Source organism: Haliotis asinina, chromosome 15 (assembly GCF_037392515.1).
Source record: "Haliotis asinina isolate JCU_RB_2024 chromosome 15, JCU_Hal_asi_v2, whole genome shotgun sequence".
In the NCBI taxonomy this organism is placed as follows: Eukaryota; Metazoa; Mollusca; class Gastropoda; order Lepetellida; family Haliotidae; genus Haliotis; species Haliotis asinina.
This window is the reverse complement of record NC_090294.1, coordinates 16,555,443-16,581,657: the sequence shown is the minus strand read 5'-3', so window position 1 is coordinate 16,581,657 and position 26,215 is coordinate 16,555,443. Positions and strand designations below refer to the sequence as shown.

At 39.1% G+C, this 26,215-nt stretch overlaps 1 protein-coding gene across 1 annotated transcript in view; it reads right to left on the bottom strand.

Moving 5' to 3' along the window:
• Positions 1-6,810: 6,810 nt before the first annotated feature.
• LOC137265345 (conopressin/neurophysin-like) overlaps positions 6,811-26,215 on the bottom strand; it is a 30,666-nt gene continuing 11,261 nt past the window's right edge. The window contains exons 2-3 of the mRNA XM_067800730.1: positions 8,483-8,690; positions 6,811-7,834 (exon numbers count right to left, since the gene is read on the bottom strand). Of these exons, the coding sequence (XP_067656831.1) occupies positions 7,722-7,834; positions 8,483-8,690 (321 nt within the window). The 3' untranslated portion in view covers positions 6,811-7,721. The remainder of the gene's footprint in view (positions 7,835-8,482; positions 8,691-26,215) is intronic.

The window sequence follows — 26,215 nt, the reverse complement described above, 5'->3', positions numbered from 1 at the left end:
AATGCACAAATAGATCAATATTCAGCATTTAAAGTTTACATATATCCCTAACTATTTTTGTCCAGTATAACATAATGAATTTGTCGTCAGCTGAATCTGGGACTCAAATAAAGACTGAATGAATACACAGGACCAGATTTATATCACAAGCATATTAAGGTTTTCTCGATAACTTCTCTAAGTCGAATATTTCCTTTTAAAGTAATGCATCAGTTCGTTTGTTGGTGTAAAATTATTGTCCTAATGAAACCTGTTTCCGTATCTTAAAGAAGTATACAATTATTCTGTATATGTAAAAATGTAATAATTCACATACAATGTGTGATACGATCTCGTGGTTACACTCACAAGTAGAAAACAACACCGCAGCAGTCACGTGTGCAATGACGGCCATTTTGTTCCATCTATCATGGGAGATCACTCTATCTCGCTCAAGAAGAAGATGCTTTGACCTATGATATTCTCTGGCATGAGAAGTTCAAAGCCCCCGGGTTCATTTTTTAATTCACCATTTAAATTGACGAAATTAAGCTTTACGAAATGAGCATATTTACAGAAAGAAGAGCTAATTTTGTAATTATCAATGATGATATGACTTTTGCTCAGAAAATGTACAATCGCTTTGTCTCTGGAGGGAAATAACACTTTATGCCGGAAGTATTTTCAATCTCCCTCAGCGACTAAAATTGTATCTCTTTTTGTGAAATGTCATAATTCTTCTGCTCTCTCCATGACTGAAGCTACGTGTGAATGTATCAGCTGTTTCTCCAAAGGGAGGTGGGGTAGCATTTGGGTAGCCCAGTGCTTAGAGCATTCGCTTATCAGGCCGAGGACCTGGGTTCGATTCCCTACATGGGTACAATGTGTGAAGCCCATTTCTGGTGTCCCCTTCCGTGGTATTGCTGGAATACAGCATAAAGCATCGTATATCCATACTTAGTAGAAACATGGTGCGTGAGTGAGCGAGTGAGCGAGGTTTTACGCTGCTATTAGCAACATTCCAGCAATATGTCATTTATGACTTTATGTCATGGTATCAAGTTTGTTTTACTCCACCTGAAAAAGTAGTTCCGATATATTGAAATACGAGTCCATGATGTAGGAAGTAAAAACAATATTTTCCTGAAATTCTTGGACATGGATGGTGCTGATTCGCAAAGTGTAATTAGGCTATTTATTCCAGTATGGTGAGCGTAGTATTTTAAGATTGTTTCTTTCCTGCTTTAAACCTAAATGAAGGAGAACTAATTTACTTGGCCTTTACTTTATAATTTGCCTTAATTCCAAATTTACCGAAAACCCTACGCTAGTACCAAACCACCAGTACCAGATTTGGTTTCAAAGCATCTGTAAACAAACGCGCACGTCGTTTGATGGGCAAGAGCAGAGAATGGAAATTTCAGGAATTTCATCTTTAATGAACGATTTAAACGATAGGATAGGCTCTCTGATACGTTTGATACACAGACCTTTGAGGTGGGGGAATTTACTACGCCATAGCTAATCATTAATAGTCGCGCTATGTTATCAAAAAGAGTAAGTTGTTTTAAAATCAAATTGAATCCAATACATTTAGATTTGTCAATCCATGAAACATGTTCTTCCTCCCTGTATCAGCTTTTTTAATCCCGCTTAAAGAAGTACAACGAGTGGGGTGGCCAGGTGGTTATAGTGTTCGCTCGTAATGCAGAAAAACCAGGTTTGATTCATTACATGGGTACAGTGCGTGAAGCCCATTTCTGGTGTCCCCCGTTTTGATATTGCTGGGACATTGTGAAAGGCGAACTACACTTGAAGTCACTCACAAAAGAAGCAATAAAATACGTGTACTTTCATATCATTTTAACAAATTAACGAGGAAGAAATGAACTGATATGAATACAACGTATCAGAGTGATGAAACAAAGTGCTGGGAATATCGATCAGTCGTTATGAAACAAGGTCTTTGGTTCCAGTGAATCCATCAAATGTCAGAACGAGGATGTGCAGTGTGAGCCAAGACGACTGTGATGTGTTACTTGTTGTTATCTTTGGGACAGGACAGACCTTTCGCCAACACCTTGTATCTTTACTATTTAAGAGCGATTCATAACATCAATTATTGACATTTTGTAGCTGGAATCCTGCACTTTATCCTTCTTTTAGCAGTGATTTCCTATGACTGTGGACAGGGTTTTGTCGCTTGTATCTATTAGTATTATTCTTTTTGTTATTCCCTTTGATTTAGTGGGCCTGAATATCAGATTTATACAGAGATACACAGACAGATGTAAAGCTTAACGTACACTAAAGGTACATGTTATTTGAACAGATTGTCTGGAAATTTGTCCAAAATTCGTAGTTTGTGAAAAATAGAAAAGAGAACAGTTGATCTAGTAAGTGAGTGAGTTTAGTTACCCGCCGCACTCAGCAATAGTCTGGACAATCCAGTGATCAACAGCCAATGTTTAAAGCATAAGAAGGCAATGTATTAGAACGTTCACAGAAGCTCCATGTTTTCACAATGTGTTAACAGATGCTGTCTGTTCACAGTCGTATTTCATCCACATTTCAGCAATCTTGGTACTTTGACAAGTAAAGTTCAAGTAAAAACAGACCAGCCATGATTCAAGGTAAGACCAAACCGTTCCTTCTTTTTCACAAACTCCATAGCTATAACAATGTCAAATAACCGTGCGGACAGGAAACTGTCATATTTTCTCTGTCATATCTATACTCAGTTTTGTGCTATGCGTCCGTTAGCTGATTTTCAAGATTTAAGAAAGAGTTCTCACTAAATACATTCAGAACGTTTCCATTTTAACACATAATGCCTTTGAGTTGAATTGTGTTGAGATAAGGAGTTAAAGGCTCGGCATTTTTTGATCACCACATAGGGGCAGTAGTGTAGCCCAGTGGTTAAAGCACCGGCTCGTTACAACGAAGGTCCAATTCCTCACATGGGTACAATGTGGTGTATCTGGTGTTGCTGAAATATACTAAACCCTTTTTTTTTACAATCAAGTGGATACCTTTAGATAACGGAGACTTTGAGCGCGATGGTGACGACGTAGCACAACCTCGGCGTCGGGTTTGCGGAGTCTCAGACCAATCTCTTTCAACCTGTTCCGTACAACTTGACCGGATATCCTCTGAAGCCCAGGCACTTTGGCTGCTGTGCCTTCACCCGTGGCAATACGATCACGCAACTGTAGTACCCGGATGTACCGATCTTGGGCTGCAGTGGTAACTCGAGGTCTGCCTGTTATCGATTTTGTACTTGTGAAAGTGTGTAAAATCACATTATCAACATGATAGATAATTAATACATTTTAAATTTACAAATCGCCTATGCGTTTCTTTTTTTAAATAGTGTATATTGCTAAATATTGCGGAAACCGTGCTCACTCACTCTCACTCACTCACTCACTAACCTACGTCACTCAGTCACTCATACGTGTGGGTGAGGTATCCATATTGAAATCACGTATGTAATGTTCGTTCGGAATACTTCAAACATGTGCCAGGTGTGCATATACACGCTACATAAGTGCAATATTCACAAAGTTGAAATTCATTTACCTCACCACACGTGTTGATTCTGAGAGTAGTTTAAAACTGGTAATTCCTTTTTCATTTTGTCTCACACGACTTTTGAACTTTTGTCTGTCTTAGAAAGTCCATGGATACAACTTCAAAGCAAGCGTTTGAATAGTTTATGGAAAGCCGTGAGTGACTGGTTGCATCTCACTGGTTAAACATAAGCAGTCAAAACTCTTTCAGGAAAAGACCGATGAAATTATTTTGACTGGTCACGGAAATGGTCCAAGATATTAATCAGTGGTAATTACGAACCCGTGGATCCTGACATAACTAAGGGAGGCGAATCTGCAAAGCGGACCAGGTGTCATAGGTCATGGGACTATCTTATTACATCATCCCTGTTACAATGATGTGACCGTTAACAACGTGACTCAAAAAAAAAGAAAAAAAGTTCAACTGCATATCATCATGCAATGAGGTAGCAGTGTGAGTGAGTGAGTGAGTGAGTGAGTGAGTGAATGAACAGTTACTATACCCGCATCACATCTTCGTTTACCAGGACAACGCTGTATTTCAGTTAAGGTCATAGGCTTTGGACAGAATTTAGCCTTGTTTTGGAGAGAAAGAGTCGATAGTTTTCAGGTCACAGAAATGAATGTCACCCTCTACAATATCAGTTCCAATGTACTTTTTCATCCAAGTTGACAATGTGTAGGTAGATACCATTGCCGAATGACCAGCAGATGACTCGTACCATGAACTTTTGTGAGAAGGGTCAGGGGTTAGCATTATAATTAAAGCATTCTGTTGAAAGCTGCCGCCATACTAACCGCATCGAGCCCCAAACACTGAACTCTTTGATAATAATCGTCTAAAATATTGGAGTGAGAGCAGTCCCGGACGAAGGTTCGCAAAGCCCAGTATGGTGTCCACCGTTAGCCCATGTCAGCAGGATGTGGACGGTAGTGGACTCAACACTGCCCAAGGACTGCCTAGACTGTTGTTCTAAATTAACCATTGTGAAACTGTTTCCAATCACGGCGACCGTGAAATATCATGGCATACAGATGTCGACCACATGCTATTTTCATTTTTAATTTATATATATATGGGTTAAAGTAAGTGAATGAACTGGAGTTTGGGCCGCTTTTAAAATCATAATAATAACAATCCACTAACATAGCTCCATTCCAGGACGAATATGTTACACACATTGTCTATCAAATGTTATGTAACAGATATGTTACACACATTGTCTATCAAATGTTATGTAACAGATATGTTACACACATTGTCTATCAAATGTTATGTAACAGATATGTTACACACATTGTCTATCAAATGTTATGTAACAGATATGTTACACACATTGTCTATCAAATGTTATGTAACAGATATGTTACACACATTGTCTATCAAATGTTATGTAACAGATATGTTACACACATTGTCTATCAAATGTTATGTAACAGATATGTTACACACATTGTCTATCAAATGTTATGTAACAGATATGTTACGTACATGCTATTATTTTAGTTGTTATATTCATGTGTGTCAAAGCGAGTGAATGAATCTTATTTTACGACCCTTTCAACATATAAGGTCCCTTTTAACATATAGTTGACGTATCAAATGGTCTGCCAAGCACAATGTTACATATATGATGTTTATTATCAATGCTAATCAAAACCGTCAGTATATAGAACAACCCAGAATGTTATAGCTATCGATTCATGTTTGCTCTAAGTATCGGGATAACGTCATAAAATGCGATTTAATACCCTTTACTGTGACACGTTGAATCCTGACAATTTGACAACGAATTCCGGCTGCATGGGTTACTATGGACGATTTAATGACCAATGACATCAGAGTCCACCAACGCATGAGTTTCACAGTCAACTCGAAATCAACTGGCAGACATCCTTAATCCCAAAACCTGGTAGAACGGAATCAAATCATTCTGGTGAACTTGTCACGACGGACACGGCTTATTCTCATTCATATTCCAAAGTCATCGTTTCATTCTCTTGTGAACTAATTTCCAAAGCAAATTAAAGTCGTGCCACACGCACTGGCATTTAAAATGCTCAAACACAGAGCTCCACAGTGAACTGAAGTAACATCAGTGTTATGTCTATTTAATTACATGAATGGTTTGAAAGCTTTTAAACAGTCCCAACCCGCTGCTCCAGGAAAGCTCGTAAAGACTCATTAAATCGGCAAGAACAAGCGTGACTCTGTAGTGATGTGTTCCCATTGGAATACACACTATGGCTGATTGTGTACATGTTACTTAAAGTGACAAGCTGTTCGGCAGTTAATGAGAGCAGCTGTCTGATTGGTTATAAAGGTGGAAGTATGGATGGTCATTTGTGTTCTTGACCATCTATATTCCTACTGTGAGCTGAAAGAATAATCGTGCATCAGTTGGGAGCTTGGTTCTCTAACAAACGCTTCATCTCTCTTTATCTTGACTTTCCATTCGTGAACGAGATGGCATAAGATCTTGGCGTCAGTATATGAGTCTGTGCTTTGATTTCATAGTATTGTACAGTGTGCTTGTCAGTAACACTTTTACAAAATATGACAAGTAATTATTCACCATTACTTGTTGAGTGTTAAGCACTAGCCATGGGGGAGATTTCATATGTGCGAATGATATCCATGCAATTTTGACGTTTACCACCGTAAGTTGCGAGTTATCTCCCTTTTGTCTATCTAATCAAAACAAGTGTTACATCGACTTTGATGCAATATGACGGCCGCCATGGAGTTAGTTGATTAATATGCGAATGATAGAATCGGTATTTTATATGAAACCTAAAACCAGAAACCTGCATTAGAAAGTGGGGCCACACATATCCCTCTTTTCACGATGACTTATGTTGATGCAACAAAGAAGGCGTAATGGCGAGCCTGTCCGTTGTCAGCGTGGTCCGCCGTCATTGATCCGCCATTACATGAGTGGGCTCTGTCGAGAAGAAATGCACAGTGGAGCAGGTTTTAGATTTTTTCCGAAGCATGCGGAAATTACCGAGGCTTTGCGAAAGATAACTTTTGAAACAACAATATGCAAAAGCGTCCATACTTCACAAACTGTGAATGAGATAGGGTCAATTTAAAAAACAAAACAAAACTGCAAAAAGGGCCAAAACTCATATTAATATTGAATAATGAATAAGAATCAATCTTGCAAGCAGCAAAGAACAGGTCGTGTGTTTTGTTTCACTGACGTCATGACACCGGCACTAGATGCTTGTAATAAAGAAAAACGTGGGCTGCTTCTATAAAGAATCTTTATTGTTGCTGGATGATAAACACTATATGGTTCTGACAAAACACTTTTTACAACTAAAATCATCACGTCTTTATGTTCACTTATAATCCGATAATTCTCTTGACCTTGAGAGCTTCTGGTAGCATAACATGCGTGTTACAACAGATTTCACATTCTTATCAGTCCACATGATAGGGGGTCTGCTATCGCCTGTGATGCGTCTTTGTTTAGGGTCTTGCAACAAGTTCTTGATGGGGTCATCTCAAATACGTGTATCATAGTCGCTCAGTACAACACAACCAAATACAGCTTATCTAGGGGCGATATAATCTATTGGGCTGTAGAGAGAAATAATGCGCATGATTCATATGTGATGCTTGTTCGGTACCACAAATCAAGGAAACATAGTTAGGAATATACACGTGGTTTCATTGTCCTGTTATATCCTATAACCGGCGTTGATTTATTTTCTTCATTTTATACATTACAAAAAAAACATTGATTTAAAAGTAAAAGGGTAAAGAACACCCGATATGATCTATAATTGCCAAAATCAAATTTTGAAATCAACATCTAATCTAAATATTATCATAGAATTATGTATTATAATATAATAAGTTTTAATAAACGAAGCGAATCTAATCAAGGACATTCAATGCTACAACAAAAGCATATGATCCAAGCTGTATATTTCCTTGATTCAAGAATGACATCTCCATGATAACGTTGCTTTAAAGAATATATATATATATATATATTAATCTCCATCGTCACACACGAATGATGTAAATGCAGGGGTACGCCAAGGCGAGCGTGTAGGTGGTGTCTTTTCCTGTGTTTGGCAGTATTCGCGGAGTCTTTGTCACTCTCTGTTCTCGAGCACGTCACATAATGTAGCGACGCAGCATTATTTCTCTCAGTCGTAGTTTTTTGAGCGAAGAAGCTGTTGTACAAGTTTAATCAAATCTGCTTTGGACGTAGGCTGATCTCTAGCTCGAACATCACATCGTGAGTTAAAGGAACATGCCTCTGAAAAAATAAATAAAATCATAAGAGGCTATGTTATTAAGTGCGAAATATTTAAGATCATTCTTCATGTAAGTGACATTAGCTTCACGCCACTGCGCCACGCCACTCATTGCAGTGTGTCAGATTAATATTTTGAGTCTGATAGGTTTTTGGCATAATGGTGAAACTATTCCACGCTGACAGAGACAACTATTGTGCCGACAGAGCAATACTTATAATAGAGTTAATCTGGGGTTCGAAACCAAGATCATCTGAAATCCATGGGATGTAACCCGCCGAGCAATGGGCGTCCAATCTTTAAATTAAAATTAAAACAACTTCAATAGATATAACGAAACTCGGATTTAGATTGAGTAAGTAATGCTGGTTTGCTTTGCTCGTTGTTGTTATTGTTTAACGCCACACACGGCAGTATTCCAGCCATACGGTCTGTAAATAACCGATTCTTGACCAGACAATCCAGTGATTATCGACCTACGCAATTGGAATAAGGTGACATTGTCAACCAATTCAGCGATCTGACCCTCCGATCCCACTAGTCGCTAGTCGTTAGTTACTAAAATCAATTCTAACCCGGATCTTCACGGACTAGAGAAACTAAATAAGTACTACGCTTAGTCAACGACAGCGGTTGACGGAGAAACTCACCTTCATCACAGCACATTCCCTCGGATACACAGTGACCTTGACCCCTTGACCCGCAGGTTGCTCCACGTATTACACATGGTGTTGAGCTTTCGTTTTCCTTTTGGCAAATACTGGCTTCTTGGGTTCCAAAATAACACCCAATGTCACTTCCACAGCAAATGTTCGGTCCTACACATTGTCCCCTACCACCAGGACCACACGCCATACACTGAAAACACAAAGATAATATTAATAACTCTATAACTCTGTCAGTGAGAGAGAGGAGAGAAAGAGAGAGGAGAGACAGAAAGAGAGAGAGAGAGACAGACAGACAGAGAGAGCATTATTATATACAGCTTTGATTACAATATACAATAATAAAGGATATTCTGTTAGGACGAACTCCCAAAGAATTCGAAGGTCTGAAGAACCCGCAAGGCCTGAAGAATCAAATTGAGCTTATAACAGTTGAAATGTCGAGATGTGAATACATGTCCATCGTCAAAGCCAATTAGTTAATTAATCTGTGGAAACAGAATCGAATGGACTTAGAAGGAACAACAGAAATTACACAGCATATGAATGGGCCACATAAAGGCAGTGGTTACACAGGTACTCACGAATAGGGTAAATACTTAATAACATAAGGTAAGCATGTCCCGCTCTGTTGGTAGGAACGTCATAAATACACGCAAATGCAAGTCAACTGTTCATGTCAATTTCTCCACGCACAATTAGTGTTCTGATAGACGTTATTGTTGTAGTGCTTGGATAGTGACATTCCTAATTTGGTATACTTCTATATTTATCATGGCGGTAAGCTTTTTGCCCCACTAGAGATACACTTCGTAAACACATGCAACGGCAAGTCAATTGTTCAAAATAGAAATACGGTCCATAATACACACAACGTGCAGCGACTCTTTCCCTCCGAATTATCAGTTTAGTTTTATTGGTGATGGTGAATTCGTTTAGTTACTATGTCACATTATTTCCGGAATGTTCATTTATGTAATTAATGACTTATTTATCACATCAAGCGACGTGACCAATGAGTCATGTTCGCCAGGGGCGCAGTCATGAGTGAAAATGTTAACAGTATTAAGTTACGATATGAGATGCACGTTAGATCAACAAATGTCCAGTTATTGGCACAGGAATTTTGTCTGGACGTCAGAATTACAGGAAGCATTATGGTGTTTCTGCGCTATGTCCCATCTGCTCTTTGAGGAGCGATGCAATGTTTTTTTTTCTGTGATGCCAGAACCAAAAATGCTGATTATGAGAGACTGATGACATTTGACATTTGGAGAGAGTTAAAACTGCACGATATTTTCATACTTTCGTTGATACAAAAGGCTAACATTGCGAGGTCAATTGAATCTTGTTTCTGTATGATACACTGCTACTGTTCTCGTTGGATCATCAGTGAACCAAGAGTTCTGTATGTAAGTCCATGACAATTGAACGGGACCGACACTGGTACTTTACTGCTACTATTATTTTCCTCATTTTATACATTTAAATGTGTATTTATGAACACTTCAGAAACTGAAGCGAAGTGGTTTTCAGTGTGTACATGTATAGTGATGACATAACTGAGCACTAGTATATCACTTGCGTTAGTATATCACCGAGTATATCACTTGCGTTAGTATATCACAGAGTATACCACTTGCGTTAGTATATCACAGAGTATATCACCATGGAGACTCTGATGTAGATGAGAAATCGACTGATAACAGTGAGTTATCCGTCGTCATCATTCACATTTTACCTTTTTTGTAACAAAATATGACGTCATTTCCCATTTTTAACAACCTAACTGTTAATCATTATACAATAACATGCAGTGAATTACAGAAACGCCAATCTAACTGTGCCCATTATGAGAACTTACAATTACTATTTCACCTTGGACCATGACTTTTTATCGTAAGTAAGAGACCCAGGGGTATACGAACTGGCACTCAGTTGCCTTAGAATTGAATACAATACGCCGGATGGTCTGTGACTTCCTACACAGAGCATCGTATTCCATGGGGATGCTGTAACACATACCAGTAATTTGTCTGTCCCAAAATTTGACATTAGCTCTACTGCATTCTCAGCAACATTCCAGCTGATTTAAGGCGGATTGCAATTAATGGAGTCTGGCCCAGAGGCGGGTGGTAAGAGGACCCCTCCATGAATTCCATTAATAATTGTTGCGTTTTTGCTTTTTTTTTTGCTGTTTGGTATATTAACGCAATGCCGATCAGAGTAGTCATAGTCAGCTAATCCCCATCAGTCGGGATACTCCGAGAAGCCTCAAGAGTAAAACGCTGATTATGTAAACTCAAAGGGCTGGGTTCGATTCCCAACATCGGTACAGTGACACAGAGATATCACATGAAGACTATATTGCAATCCAAAGTAATACGACTTTGATACTACATTGACACAGAAAGTTGAGTCACTCATCGCGACAAATGTTGAACAGCCGGAACTTTAGAGCTGAATCCCTACGGAGACAAAACAATCAGGTTAAGTCATGACTGCCTTTATCTCAATATACTGTTAATGGCAAGGTTTGTTGTGCGAAATTTGATTTAAAGTTTCAGATCAAATGCTTGCGTCAAGAAATATGCCATGCTTTCAGGAGTAGTAAAAGCCTTGGAGTCGATCAACGTCCCAACATAAACCATTTATTTACGCTGTAAATACCACCAAAATACGTTTTTCTTATCAAATGAGCTGCCCACACTTTTGCTAATGCTATTTTATGTCTGTTGGAAACTACGCAAATCTGATACTGTCCGAACTTGCTCTTTTGGTAAGTATGTAGATGTGATCTGACTATGTAGACAACAGATGTGCCACATTAACAGAATGCATTATATGTTGGGAAAGTGTACATCGTTCATGTCAGAATGCTATCAAGCGAGGAAAATTTCCAAAGCCTGCTCGCTATCGTCATAAAATAGGAATGCACCTATTTGTAGATCAGGATTTAGAAAATGTTGTTCGGTTTTATATAAATCTCGGGAGAAGAGTGATGACTTTTCAGATCACTTATGTCAAGAGTGCCAAGTTTGGTGTTTATTTTGTAGTACCATTTGGGCCAGACGCTCTTGGTATGTTTATATTGTACACGACTTGCAGTTCGGTTGACTCTGCATGTCCAGGTGTCATGTTACGGGGTGCTATGGGGAAAATCAATGCGTACTGCTTTGGTTAAATCATAAAACGTGAACGTCAAAAAATCCAATTTAACGTTCTTTCTTATTATTTTTTAAACAGTATTCACAAAAGGCAGGAATATACAATAAATTCGAGTTCACATAGTTCACATTTCTCTTGACCGAAATCCAAATTATGCCAGAAAAGGACAGTTTTGGTTATCCGCCCAAAATAATTGTAGCTACTTTGAAAATTAAACAAACTGGGACTAGTATAAGTCTGTTTGACGTTTGTTTTACGTTAACGTAAGTGCTGGAGAATCACCACTCTCCATTATCCGCAGAAACATGGACAAAACAAAAGTGGAGAGGATGTAAATGAACCACTGAGAATCATTAACGATACCAGGTGTTCGCCAAAAGCATGTCCATACAAACTCCAGGAACTCGGGGAACGGACGCATACATATGTATTTGTCATGGGTGTACTCGCTACGTAGTAAGATGTATTTCTAGAGTGATACAATAGTTTGTCTCTAAGTTACTTGGGAAAAATGTTAAAAGGGGCGCCACCTGAGTCTAGAATGATGGGTATGTCTGTTTCGCACCTGCTCCCGAATTCAGGGGTCCTTTTTGGATTTTATACTGTAATGTATATTATATAAATAATATATTACATATTTCCATTCAAGATAAACTTGGGCCAAATTGTAGTCTACTAATAAGATCTTGCTGGTGACTATGTATGCATCATCTATTGATATTTACGGATTAACACATACAGAGACTGTTACAGTTGACGATGAAGTCGGGGAATAGTAAAAGCCTTTGCTCAACACACAGAACAGGAGAGTTCGATTCCTCAGATTTGTCCAACGTGAAAACCCCATGGTGGTACCTCTTCACTGGCGCGGAATGAAAAGGCTTACAATTTACCGTCAGCGACCCATCGATTGATGGGATCGGGTGAATTGGTTGATGAATGTCACCTTATCGCAAATGATTAGACCGATGTTCATGATATCAGTCTCTGGATTGTCTGGTCTCTGGATTGTCTGGTCTAGACCACCGTGGATGTACAGATCCCCGTTATTGTGAAAATAGTTGTGCGTTACACCGTTAAACCAACCAACCAACCAACCAACCAACCAACAAACTAACAAACTAACAAATTAACAAAATAACAAACTAACTAACAAACAAGCAAACAAAAACAAAACTCCGTCTTTGGTGATCTGAGATCAACCCAGAACAAAAGTCACTGTTATGTTATCATGTTGCGGAAATATGTTGCCAAACAAATGTGTCATAAACTGACAGAACACTTCGAAGCTTCTACAGACATGCCCTAACGCCGAATGTTAAATGTCATGCAAAAGGCATGTACATAAACCTCACAGATGAAAGACCAATGAAGTGGACCAAGCGTATGCTCACAGGGGAAGGAACTCGTTGAGTTCCTGGAAGCTGGGGGACATCTCATCAAACTGGACCGAGGACCTGTCTATCACCCCGAGAGAATCGTGTTACGCGAATATAGGACAGATTGACAGAGTGCTGGTCCCTGCAGAAGTAAACCCTTAGACTCAACCAACGCCAGAGCATAGTCAGTCTCGATTTTCCACAGATTTCACAGGATATAATGGAAAAATAATTGTGAAAATGCTAAAAACCTATTACCAGTACAGTGATGTTTAACTGCTATTTTTTAAAACGTTTATAGCGTTGTTTTGACACTGGACTGATATTTTTGTAAAAAACAATCGCCCCAAAATGTTTGAAAAAAGACTAATTTTGATTACGATACTAGTTTCTGTTTGCCATATCGAACACTCATTAATCCGAACGATTATGTCGCTTATTACACAATGTAATTGAGAAAGTGGCGAATGTAACATATGGTATATTTGGGATTACACCTGTTGGCATTAACAGGTTTTCATTATTTAAGACATTTTCATATAACAAATGCAATAAAATCACTTCTTTTTCAAAGCAATCACAAAGCTTTTCAAACCACTTCAGAGGTAACACAATTTATAATCATTTAAGTGATTTGACATTTAACACCCTCGCTTTGAAAAAGACAATATGGTCGAAATGAAAGCATAATACCGAACTTAATGTTGATTTATTGGTTTTCTATGAGGAAATATATTCCTGTTTGAATTTCCTAACATTTTATGTGTCCTGTTTTTTTGTAAATTAATATTACAGACGAATAGACGAATAATCAGAATAGACGATTAGAACTGAGCACAATTTGTATCGAATTCAACATCTTAAAACGACAGTTCGTGGGAAGATGAAAGTTTTAAAGTCAAACACACACAGGTCAATTTGAGCAAAGATTAGACTATCTTGGCCGATGAATACTATCACCGAAACTGTAAAATATCGATTGAAAATCGTGTTCTATTTCCTGTAGTGTTATCAAATCCACGCCTGATTAGAACAATCATCTGAGAAACGTCACTGCTTGGGAGTATCAATTACTGAGAAAATATTTGCAAACATAATATAAAGTCGCCCTGGCGAATTTAGTGTATCCTCTTTAATTTCTCTTCCTTTCAAAACAGTTAACAGGTAGCCCTGTCAGCCTCACTAAAATCATCACCATGTCTCCACTAGCAACTGACAATCTTATAGGAATGCCGTTTTTGAGGTAAAAGTATTATATTTATCTTGCACATTAATGTGTCAGTCAGCCAAAGGATGCGCGGACCTCAGAGGAGACAACGTGTAAGCTCATAGGTCATCAACCAATCAGCGTCCCAGGAGAGATGGGCGACTAATCGCTGTGACGTTCGTTCCATTTTGAATGGATTAAGAATAGCGAAATTGACAATCCGGTCCAGGAGAAGAATAGGGGGTTTCCCATTAAGCACCTGAAGTCATCAGCTCGCGATTCATATCCAAACATGCGGCTGCTATTGATTAAAGTGAAAATGATACGCCAATGACAAGGTGAAATTAACAATAAATGGACGTTAAGCACGCGCCTGGTCTCGTGCTCTTCACGTTCAACTGCCAATCAAAGCACTAAGTTGGTTTAGCCTCGGTTTCGTGGCTAGTGGAAAGGTTTGGATATTATTCCGCGTTTTGGTGGGGGAGCAAGCAAGGTCAGACTGAAGGAGATGCCCTTCAGAAGAATTTGTAGGAATTTGTTAGCATCTTGTGTCTACTTAAGACATTTAAATGTTCTTGCTTCTGACAGGGTCTATTTTATGTTGCCCATGGAGTAGAAAATACATTTTCTTTCCAAATGAAGGCATAAAAAATACATTTCTTCTTAAAAGTTGATTTTATGCTTAAAGAGGAACCGGTGCTGCATTTAAACACCAGTTAAACCACACTTCGATTTTTTCAGCCAGACAGATTTTACTTTATTGGAATCTGTGTAAGAATTCATAAAGACAATTCATGGAAAGTAACTAGAAACACTTGAAAAGTTAAATAGCAATTCAAGATCTATTATTTGGCTCTTGAGAAATATCGCAACTTTACTAAAGCATTTCTTCAATGAGCTGTCCCTGAAAGTCAAAGCATGCGCCATTTTCTGATTCTATGCTATGGCAATTTATCACTCAGGATTCTGACAAAGGACATAGAATATTAACATTTTCCATTTATACCTTACGTGATGTACTTTACCATCATGCGATAAACTAAAAGCAGCAGTATTTCTCCAACAAAAGGCCACAGTCCTTAAGATGCTAAAGCCGCAATACCCGGAAGTGAGCTGTCAATCATCCCTATCAAATGTGAGAGTATCCTGCTGTGTCAGTTAATCCTTTTTGGCCTCAACTGTCTGTCAGACTGGTATAATATTGTACAATTCCATCCAAGATGAACGAATCAAGACAGATTGATGGATGGATTCTCTTTCCACATACCTTTCACAACGCCACGTAGCCTGTACAAAGAATTAATATCCACCCTGAAAATGATATGTTGCTTTACCACCTCCGTAGTTTTCAACGGGATATTGTTGCAGATTTCAACGGAAGTGACTACTTATGAACGACATCAGATTAGCAATATACCTGTAGCATAACTTTACTTGTGTTGTAACAAATCCCTGCATTATATTTTTCCAATCAAAATATGATTCATATGCACAAGGAAACAATTAGTCAAACAAGAGAAAAAAAATAACCGGCAAGCCTTTAAAGCGTCCTTAGTCTCAAGGTCTTCCTTTTGGCTTACTTAAAAGATACGCTACATTCTAAGTGACAGCTATATAAGCGAGAGAAGTATTCCTATGCAAGCAATACATGTTTGTAAATACACATCACCATATTTTGTTAATTGGCCGTTGATGTTTCCTTAATCAGATCGACAACTTACACAGAATAATTTATCTTTTTTTTCGAATCACTTAATATATTTGACAACACCGACGATTATACATGTAAAAGTTCGGTGGAAGTTCAAATAGCGCAGAATAATCTTCACACACTTCAGGAAAACTCGAACAAAACGGTATACTAGTATCTACTGTCTACCCGCTACCACCACTTCCCAGATAGGAACTCATCCAACCCGAACACAAACGCTGCCTCTCCTACCCCATCCACTGAACTACATCACCCCGGTCCCAAACCGCAGCCCTACCTCGCCACGACACACTAATCCTACTCCACAATAATCACTAGACGTAAACACGTCATTGACGAGGCAAGTCATCAGTATTCAATTCCAGCCACATCTTCAAATTTTAACACACGAGGATCAGAGTCAGTTGACAGGTTAAAATAACAGTGAGCTGTCTTCAGTAATCCGAGATCAATATAGCCTCTGAAATCTAAGAATCCTCGAACATTTGCTGACACGTAAATCCTCACATGCAAAAACAATTAGGTTAATGGAGAGTTGTCTACACATTCGTTTCAAAATCTGTCCATGACAGGATTTGTCGTATGAATTTCGAGGAAAATGGAGATAAAGCTTACACCACACCAAATGTCTCCCCATAGACTTCTATAGTAACCTTATATTTCTTAAGAACAATAACCAGGTCATCAGCAGCCATTCCATGAACACACTGGTACAGTCTTTGTTCTACAACAAAACACAATTTTTGGCCAATTTGCCCGGCTAATTTTCCAAGCTCTGGAAGCTGAACACACCAACCCCTAATTCCGCACCAAATGTCACCCACTTGAAAAAATCTGTACGTAAGTCATGTATAAAAAGGTTCACTTTTAATTACTGGATGACTGTGCTTTTAACGAAGTTCAACATAAACATATTACACTATTCCATCCAATCACAGCTGTCACATGTCTTCCGTTGTTTACATCCGGAGATCGCTCAGGGAGCATGTGATTCTGATTTGGTGTAGAGGAACCTGGTGACAATGCCTTCTTTTCATGAACGTTTCTACAGTTTACTGGTACAGCTACGAACTCACCATCAGTACCATTTGTGGGCAGTAAGACATCATTGGATCAGTCTTCCAGGAGGTCACAGGGTTGCCGGATGTGTCATTCTGGTGATGCGGACAGTTTTCAGTTGGGAAAGCATGTTAATGCAGACATTAAAGCTATGTCGGATCAAGTGAAAGCCAGTTGCAGGTGTTGAAGTTAATCATCTACATTGCGTCTTTCTTTTTTATACATGATCATGATATGATATGCTCACAATTAGTGCTTTTGCATAATTAATGGATTCTGCAAATATTCCTTCACCAAGGTAGTTTTTTATATTAGACTGATATGTTGTTTCAGCAAACAAGACGGACTTACTTCAATAGTCAAATGAAACTCATTTTGAAAACATAACGCGTGTGTGGTTCTCTGAACGTCTTTGCAAGAGATTGGAATATTTGTTATTTCAATCCCAGATGTATGTATCTAAATACATGGATTTCGCTTGCTTTAGGAGGTTTGCTATCACTGAAATTGATTTGTATATGTCATTTGTTGATGCTAATGTGAAAGATGAAATGGCCGAATTAGGTTCGACTCCTATTAACATTAACAAGAGAACAATATGTCAAATAAAACTGACGAAACGGGTGATGAGCATACCATCCTCACAAAACATCATCTTCTCCAGACACATTCATTTGCAAAATATCAGATTAAACAAAATATTAAACACTTTTATTTATTTATTTTTTTGCGGTTTGTGACGCCATGCGTCTTTAAGGGCGTATTATTTTTATTTCCTGTTTGTCAGCCGCATAAACAGTCAGTAGGTCAACAGGTTTTGAAGACAAGCAGATCACTCAGACTATATCCCTTAGTGTATTTTTCCTGTTGTAAATGACAAAATCAACAAGCCAGAAAGAGTCAACAGCAATTGGAAAGGGTGAAAACATCAGTGCTTATTCAGGTTGAAGTGACTGAGTTTCTAGACACTCGAGTTGTTGCCCAATGCCACCAGCCCACTGATATGGACGAGGAAGGTATGCCTTTTTCTATGCCCTTTGATAGCGGTCTTTCAGATGGAAATCTGTGTTGTCTCCCCACTTAGATGCCTCGCTTTGCAGGAAGATAATGTGTATCCATCTCGCCTTCACGGCTTGATTATTCAAGACCGCCACTAGACATTTACCTTCATGGACATTAGCATCAATCATTTCAAAGAAATCGGAGCAGCCAAACTGTTGTATTTGTTGGTGTAAATTAGACGGTCTTTTAAACACGTGATGTATTTGTCTTGGAAGAATGACTCACTTTTCCTGATCAATCATGGTGTTGATGATCATGTGATTTCTGAGTCATCACCACGCTGAAGTTTTGTGAGATGAGGTGAAATGAGTTTACTCACGCTTATCACAGATTTTCATAGATTCGTCACATTCAAAATCTGTTTTACACTAACTGTGGAGGTGTCATCAAATTCAATGCGGCAAGGGGATAATCAGCGTCGGATACCCAGCAACTCCATCGGACTTAATAAGCATAAACTATATGAACCGTTCACCGAAAATCATTGATAATACAAGGCGAGTAATTGAATATGGTTTTATGGCGTTTAAGCATCATTCCAGTAATATCATGGCGGAAATGGGCTTCACGAACTGCACCGGTGCGGATTCGAATCCGTTTCGTTGGCCAACGCGTTTACTATTAGGCTACCCCGCCGCCAGCGAAAAGAGGAAGAACGTACCTGAAACGAGATATCAGCACGACGTGCAGTCACGTCTGTAAGAAGGCTTCTCTCACAACTCTCAGGCTTGACGTGTCCCCGCTTCCAAATACAGTGGAAGCCCTCTAAAGCGGCCTTCGTTGGGACCGAGTCCGGTTTAGCTATGAATTAGCTAGCTTTTGCCGAGATCCAATCCTATTGCCAATATCAAGAGCATGTCGGATTGGAGGGCTACCGGTCATGAGAGCTTCCAGTGTATAGTCAAACACGGATGTGTCGAAGTTCAAGGGAGGTATATTAGCACTTCGAGTTATCCGAAGTACAACACAACAAATGATGACAAGACAGAAATAGCCCAGGATCACTTCATAGGAAAAATCCTTTCGCTATAGAAATACTCACATCAGGAAATAAAATCACTTAACCTCTTCATTGTGGGTAGACGCAAATGATCAGAGATAACAGCATAACAGATGTTGAGAACGTGCACTGGCGCCTCACAATGTCATTCAAACATTGACTGTTATCTCCTGTGCTGCACATCTAAAACCCTGGTTGCGTTCAGGCGTATGGCTGGGGTAGCTTTTCGCACCACCTTACTTAAGTCTTGTACTTTTCTATCAATATGTACCCTTGAAGATCAGGGGTAGAATAGGTCTTCAGCAACCCATGGCTGCTATAAAAGGCGTAAAAGGCGACTAAAGGGATCGGGGGATCAGACACGCTGACTTGGTTGACACACGTCATCTGTTCCCAGTTGTGCAGATCGATACTCCTACTCGATACACCGGATTGTCTGGTTCAAACTCGATTATTTACACACCGCAGCCATATAGTTGGAATATTGGTGAGCGTGGTGTAAAGCTAAACTCACTCACTCTATTAGTATGCGTTTATTTGTCGTTGTCCATGTGTCTGGTCTCACAACAAATATCCAACCAGTGACATGTCCTGAAAATGTCCTTAACGTGTTTATCACGTCATCAACATAATAAGACCTACAATCGTTTTATATACCATCCCGACCCCCACCCCAAGTAAAAGAGTTAGATAAAAAGCTATATACAAAGGGAAAAGATCAAATAAAATAAAATAAATGCAACTTGAGAGGATAAAAATAAAAAGTTATAAATAAAACATCGCACACACACCCTCCCCGCATGCACCTTCGGCTCCGTTGTTTTTGTACTATGCTTAATGATGACAACTGATTTTATGATATCACCTTTTCCAAATGTATATTTCTGTATGTGTACTTCATTCAATATGCATGCAATAATTCACCTTCAGCTTATTAAATAAAAATAGGTCAGTAATACTAGGAGTACCAAATAATGCTAAAACATTTCTCCTATTTGAAACACAGTGCTTCCAACGGAGATTAAAACTCCAGTAAATCTACAACATATTAGGGAAAGCCGATTAAAAGATGGCGACAATAAAATCGATATTGATCGTATCATTTGGACGTAACATTCTCTTATTTCCAATTAGGAGAATACAATATCAGACATCGCGTCTCCCTAATCATACTATTTCAAACATACACTCCATACAAGTCCCAGACGAGTTCCAATGCGTAACCTTACACCTGTATTTTGTTTGACTATTTTTCAAATAACTTTAGATTGAAAGGCCGGAGTGCTGGAACGGTTAGGATGAAAGATAAACGAGTCTGTTTTGTTCAAGCTTGATGTTATTCTTAAAAGATCTGCAATGATATGAGCTGTATTTGTTGCAAAAAGTATTTGTGATCGGAGGATGCAAATAACTTCAAACGTGTATTATTTACAGTTCACTCGTGTGAATAGTAATTTACGTTAGACTGTTCTCCTTCTTAACCACTAGGCTACCCCATCGCCTACAGTTATGGGGGCTTTGAGTTAGACTATTGGTTAAAGTGTTCGCTCGTCGCACCGTAGACCGAGTTCGATTCCCCACATGGTAGCAATACGTGAAATGCTGACGTCATAAAATTAAACTCACTTACTCATATATTTGTTGTAGCAATTTCCCACAAGGAGCAGAATATTCTCAAATCATACGGGATGAAAAGAAGCCTCTGAAATGTTCCATGCCATATCTCTATACTTCCCCCACCCCCCTCTCCAGAACACCACAACATATGTGAGTGATTTCAAAGAACAAATAGTAATTACTTCCACGGTGGAATGCCATTACACTATCGATGGTGTATAAAACTCATGATTTCTGTTTACGACCCCGAAAATTACCTTCATATAGGTACATTTTCACTGATTTTTATTCATGCGAATACAAAGTATCCCTGTTGAAGAGTTGAACCTATTCCTGTAGTATAATGTTGGCACTGACAAAAAGAAGCATGGAACATACAGTATTCAACAAACTACAGACACTCGGAATCGTGACTTACAGTACAGTAATCAGTATCATAAATATAGCTTACGTTTCCATAAATAATTGGAAACTGCTACAGGAAGTAGACTTTGCTCGCCAAGTATAGTCCTTCTCTCGAAGTTACGTCAGTACAAGCCATACAAGGCTCGTGTACGGAGGGCGATTACTGTCGCCCTTGATTCGGCTGGGAGATAATGACACATCATATGAAGCCCTGAAGCCAGTATTTTTTATTTCTTAAAGAATGTGTAATGACATAGATTATGAAACAAATGTGTCCTCAACTCGAATTTTAAATTCTGCCCCAGGAATCGGTAGAAGATGTGGAGCAAATATGTTCCCATTCTAAAGAAAAATGTTCAAGATACGAACTAATGATACAGAATACGAATCAATTATAATTCTCATCCTGAACACATGACTTGAAATAAGAAACAAATATGTTCCCGGTTTCACCTTTAAAAGAAATGTACACACGTAACTCATCTGATCTCACTCTCGTCAAGTGAGTTTCTTCACAAATTGCCTTTGTTCGCCCAGCAGTCACTGGGTACCCGGTGTGATACGTCATATGACTAGTAACCTTCCAGTGCCTAACAGGCAGCTTGGGTTATAATGTGAGCTCCTTGAGCACGCCAAGTCGTTGTTATACTATTGCTATATTATATATATTTAAAGAAAGTGTTCCACAAATGAGATGATGATGGAATATGAATAAAATATGTTCGACACTTAAAACATGGATTCAGAAAGGATCTTCTCTCATGTACATGTGTTCTCAGTACAAGGTCCGTTATTTTCTTTTGAAACGGATGATAGCAGAAAAAACAGTTCCAAGTTTCAGGATGAAAATGTTAAAATTAAGCTAAGAAAATTTAAATATTGCTTTTAGATTTTCCGCGTACACTAAGTACGAGTGTTTCACCTGACATATAAACAGACATATGAACTGTCTGAACGCAGGAAACACAATACAACATGGCGATATCTTATACTGAGGTAGCACGTGGACAACTGAAGTCATGACCTGCCACAAGCCCCGGGGATACAGTGGAAAAGCAGCGGGTTCATTACAACACACGGGCTACCGAAGCTGACTCCAGTGTGGGTATACGATGCGACGCAGGTGACAATTTTGAGATGGTGTTTACTAAAAGTGTTAGCATGGCCTGCTTTACACACACACGCACACACACACGCGCACGCACGCACGCACACACACACAAAGAGTAAAGAATGATAAAGATTAAATTTGGCAGATCGACTCCTAACACATGTTATTCTTGCCTTTGCTTAAAATACGTAAATAATTATAATAGTATAAATAAAAGCTTTGCCGTGTTACCCTTTTAATATATTTGTAAGATCAGATGGCATATAAAAGGTTTCAATCTAATATCTGATAAATATTTCACAAAGATATGAAGGATTATGAATATTTTTAGAATGGAACCCAGTCAAATACATTTTAGCGTTAACTTGACTACGATCCGAGTTTAACATGACATTATCAATGAAATGAGTGCTGTAAGATTAACGGCTCCACGTGCCTGTCACTGTTAGACGCTGCAAGGAGTCAACAGGTCCTGAAGTTCATGTTTAACACCGATCCCAATAGCTTTACTAGCCTCTATTGTAATCCCGTCCATACACACAGCATGTACCCTAGCACAGAGTGGGCCCTGAGTAAACACAATTTCACCCATTTATCAAGTGTCATGTATATCTCACTGACCTTTGAGTTCTGACAATAGAACTCCGCTCTTGTTTGACGATCAATAACGACAATATGACAGCTAGGTTGTCAGTATGTGTCGATAATGCCAGTTGGATGGGTTTTTAAGAGCCTTAGGGGACTTTTCAATGTCTCATCAGCAGCCAATGGATTTCTATGTCGTAAGCTTGTATGTGACATAAAACTCAATCTGTGGTTTGACGAGATATGATAGCGCCTTTGTTCTATAATGTACACTGTAATCAGATGGGAGGTACATATATGAAACATATTCCCAGAATCATTCTTTGTTGTAGTTAATGCCTGAGGATGAACGATTCTGGAAACCAATGGTTATCAGTTTTTTTGTCTCCATTTCAGTTAATAGTATGAGAAAACGCAACATTTCAGAAAAGTTACACATTACATGATTAATTGTGGCATCTGTGTAGACGTAACGAGGCATTTCGTTACCTTTTGACATCATGACGAGGCGGTTGGGTAGCCTAGAGTGAGCGAGTGAGTGAGTGAGTTTAGTTTTACGCCGCACTCAGCAATATTCCAGCTATATGGCGGCTGTCTGTAAATAATCGAGTCTGGACCAGACAATCCAGTGATCAACAACATGAGCATCGATCAATTGGGAACCGATGACGTGTCAACCAAGTCAGCGAGTCTGACCACCCGATCCCGTTAGTCGCCTCATACGACAAGCATGGGTTGCTGAAGACCTATGCTATCCCGTGACCTTCACGGGTAGGTAGCCTATAGGTTAAAACCATCGCTCGTCGCACAGGAGACCCGAGTTCGGTTCCCCAAAGGGTACAATGTGTGCAGGCTGTTTTTGGTGTCCCCCACCCTGACATTGCTGCAATATTGATAAAAGAGGCACAAAGTCATACCCGTCTGTTTGTAACGATTTCCACCGATTGAGCAGGTAGCTTTTATCCAGTGCAAACACCCTTTTGAAATAGTTAAGGCGGAAAGATAAAAATATGAATAAAAACTGTCTATAGCATGCCCATACAGATATTTCATGTAGTAACATGACTTTGGATAAACTGCACCAGTCGTATTGGGGATCTGACATTTGTTAATAATGGGATATCGTGGTATATATTACTTAACGTCTAGGTGTCTGGTTTGATCCAAATGATCAAACTGTAGTAAATAATGTTACACAGAGAAATAATACTTCCTTTGTTTAAGGCATGTTACAACATCATCGCAAATGCGCTACCACCATTTCTCCGTTATATACTCGAAGTAGTTCTTGGTGTTTAAAATGCACTGATGAGTAGGATGAACGCACAGGAGGATTACACAAGATAGCGGCATGAAGCCGTCAAGCTTTCTGTAAACCCTGGCACAAAGTGGACTAACTCTCCACCGGAAATAGGCTGTCTTCTTTACAACCACAATAAATATCCGCGATCCGTGTAAATAGGAAATCGAAAGTACAATAAACTACTGCAAAATACCAGGTTACATGTGCAAATGGCTCATTTTTGTTGACGGCTAAGTGGTTAGGCTATATTTAACTCCATCCATCTGTCTGTCCCTCCTTAGACCCATTGCCCTTCCACGCTTTGTTACCCAGGTGTTAACTTTCACGTTAACACGCGCAGATCACTGACATATTCCTCTAAGTGCCGGTAAACGTAAACAGTTTACCATCGTTGCCCTTCCATCAACCAGGGGGAGTGTGGTAGCCTAGTGGTTAAAGCGTCGGCTCGTCACGCCGAGGACAAGGGTTTGATTCCCTAAATGGTACAGTATGAGAAGCTCATTTCTGGTGTCCTCCGCCGCGATATTGCTGGAATATTGCTAAAAGTAATCTCACTCACTCACTCTATCCATCAGCTAAAGTGGTAATGTTCATGGGTAGTTTTAGTCTGCCACACAGTCACTGGACAGCGTGATTTCCCCTTCTTCGCAACCCTGTTTTGTAGTGCTTCAACCCCAAATAAAACAAGTCTATATTTACTGAGGTTCTGAATCTCGAATATCACTGGGGGTCCTTTCCATTTGTTTAGATTTCTGTCAAAATTATATATATTCAGAGACTAAGCGTTTGTCGAGGGTATTTTAGGTTGTATCTTTCCATGTAGTTGAGAATGGAATTCGATAGTATACTGATGGTCCTGTTGGTGATTTGCATCACAATACAATGGACACGAACAGAACGTCATCATCATCGTTATTAATGCTGTTATCAATATTTACAAATTGCAATACAAAAATGTGACAAATAAGTAATGAGTAATAGTAAGAGTAATGAGTAATCCTGCCACGCTGACTCATCATCGATGCCGTTGGCATCTCGAGGAATCAGTGTCATTGGAAAATGACTGAACAAGAATCTGTTTCATTTTAAATGGTATCTCCAATGACAATAAGTTCACGTTATACATGTACAAGAGGTGAGTAAGAAGTAGTGGGATCTGTGTTGAGGAGGTCCAAGAAAAGAGAAAAGCATAGGTCTAAACGAATCTCCCTGACGTAGTCATTTTATGCTAGAAATATAGAAATACATGCATCTCGAGGAATCCCGAATCCGTTTCTAAGTTCATGTTCCTTTATTTAAAGGCCCCCGTCATATAGCTGGAATATTGCTGAGTGTGGTATTAAACAACAAACCAACAAACCATACGAATTACTAGAAGTGCAGTGTGATGACGGAACACCCTAAAATGTTTTACACTATACATTCGAACATATATGTAAGTTGAGTTTGGAGGGGGTGGTGGGGAGGGCAGAGAAATCACTTTTATTATTGCCATCATTAATATCTCTTTACCATCCGTCTACCACTCTGAATAGCGCTATCTAATGAAATGAATGCATCATTCTTTGTCTGCCACCGTGTACAGTATGCCTCTTGTGTTGAGGTTATCAGGGTACCAAGTTCATGCATGTTAGTCAGCTGGACACTGACGAGTGTGTGACATGTGGAGAGACGACTACAATGCCAAAATCATGGTCTGATTTCTAAATGCTTAACAACTGATCTGATTATCTCATCAATATGTCAACACACTCAAACACACAAGAATCACAATAAATGCTTTCGTGTGATGGAAAGTGGTAATTTCGATGACAACAATGGATCGGCAAAGAGACGAGGTTTAAGGTTTGATATACCAAAGCAAACACGTCGTAAGCGGATCAAGGTCCATTTACCTGTAATAACTAGATTAGGAGGATTTCATGCCGGGGTTGCCTTTATCTCAAGATTAAAATGTCAGCGCGACGCGGAGGGGTCAAAACGTGGGAGCGACTGAAAACAAATGAGCTGAAAAAAGATTGAGTGCCTTCACTTATTTAGAGAAAGGACAATCAGAAACCTAAAAGGGATGTATGGTGCAAAGTTCTGCAAGTGTTTTCATACGTTAATAT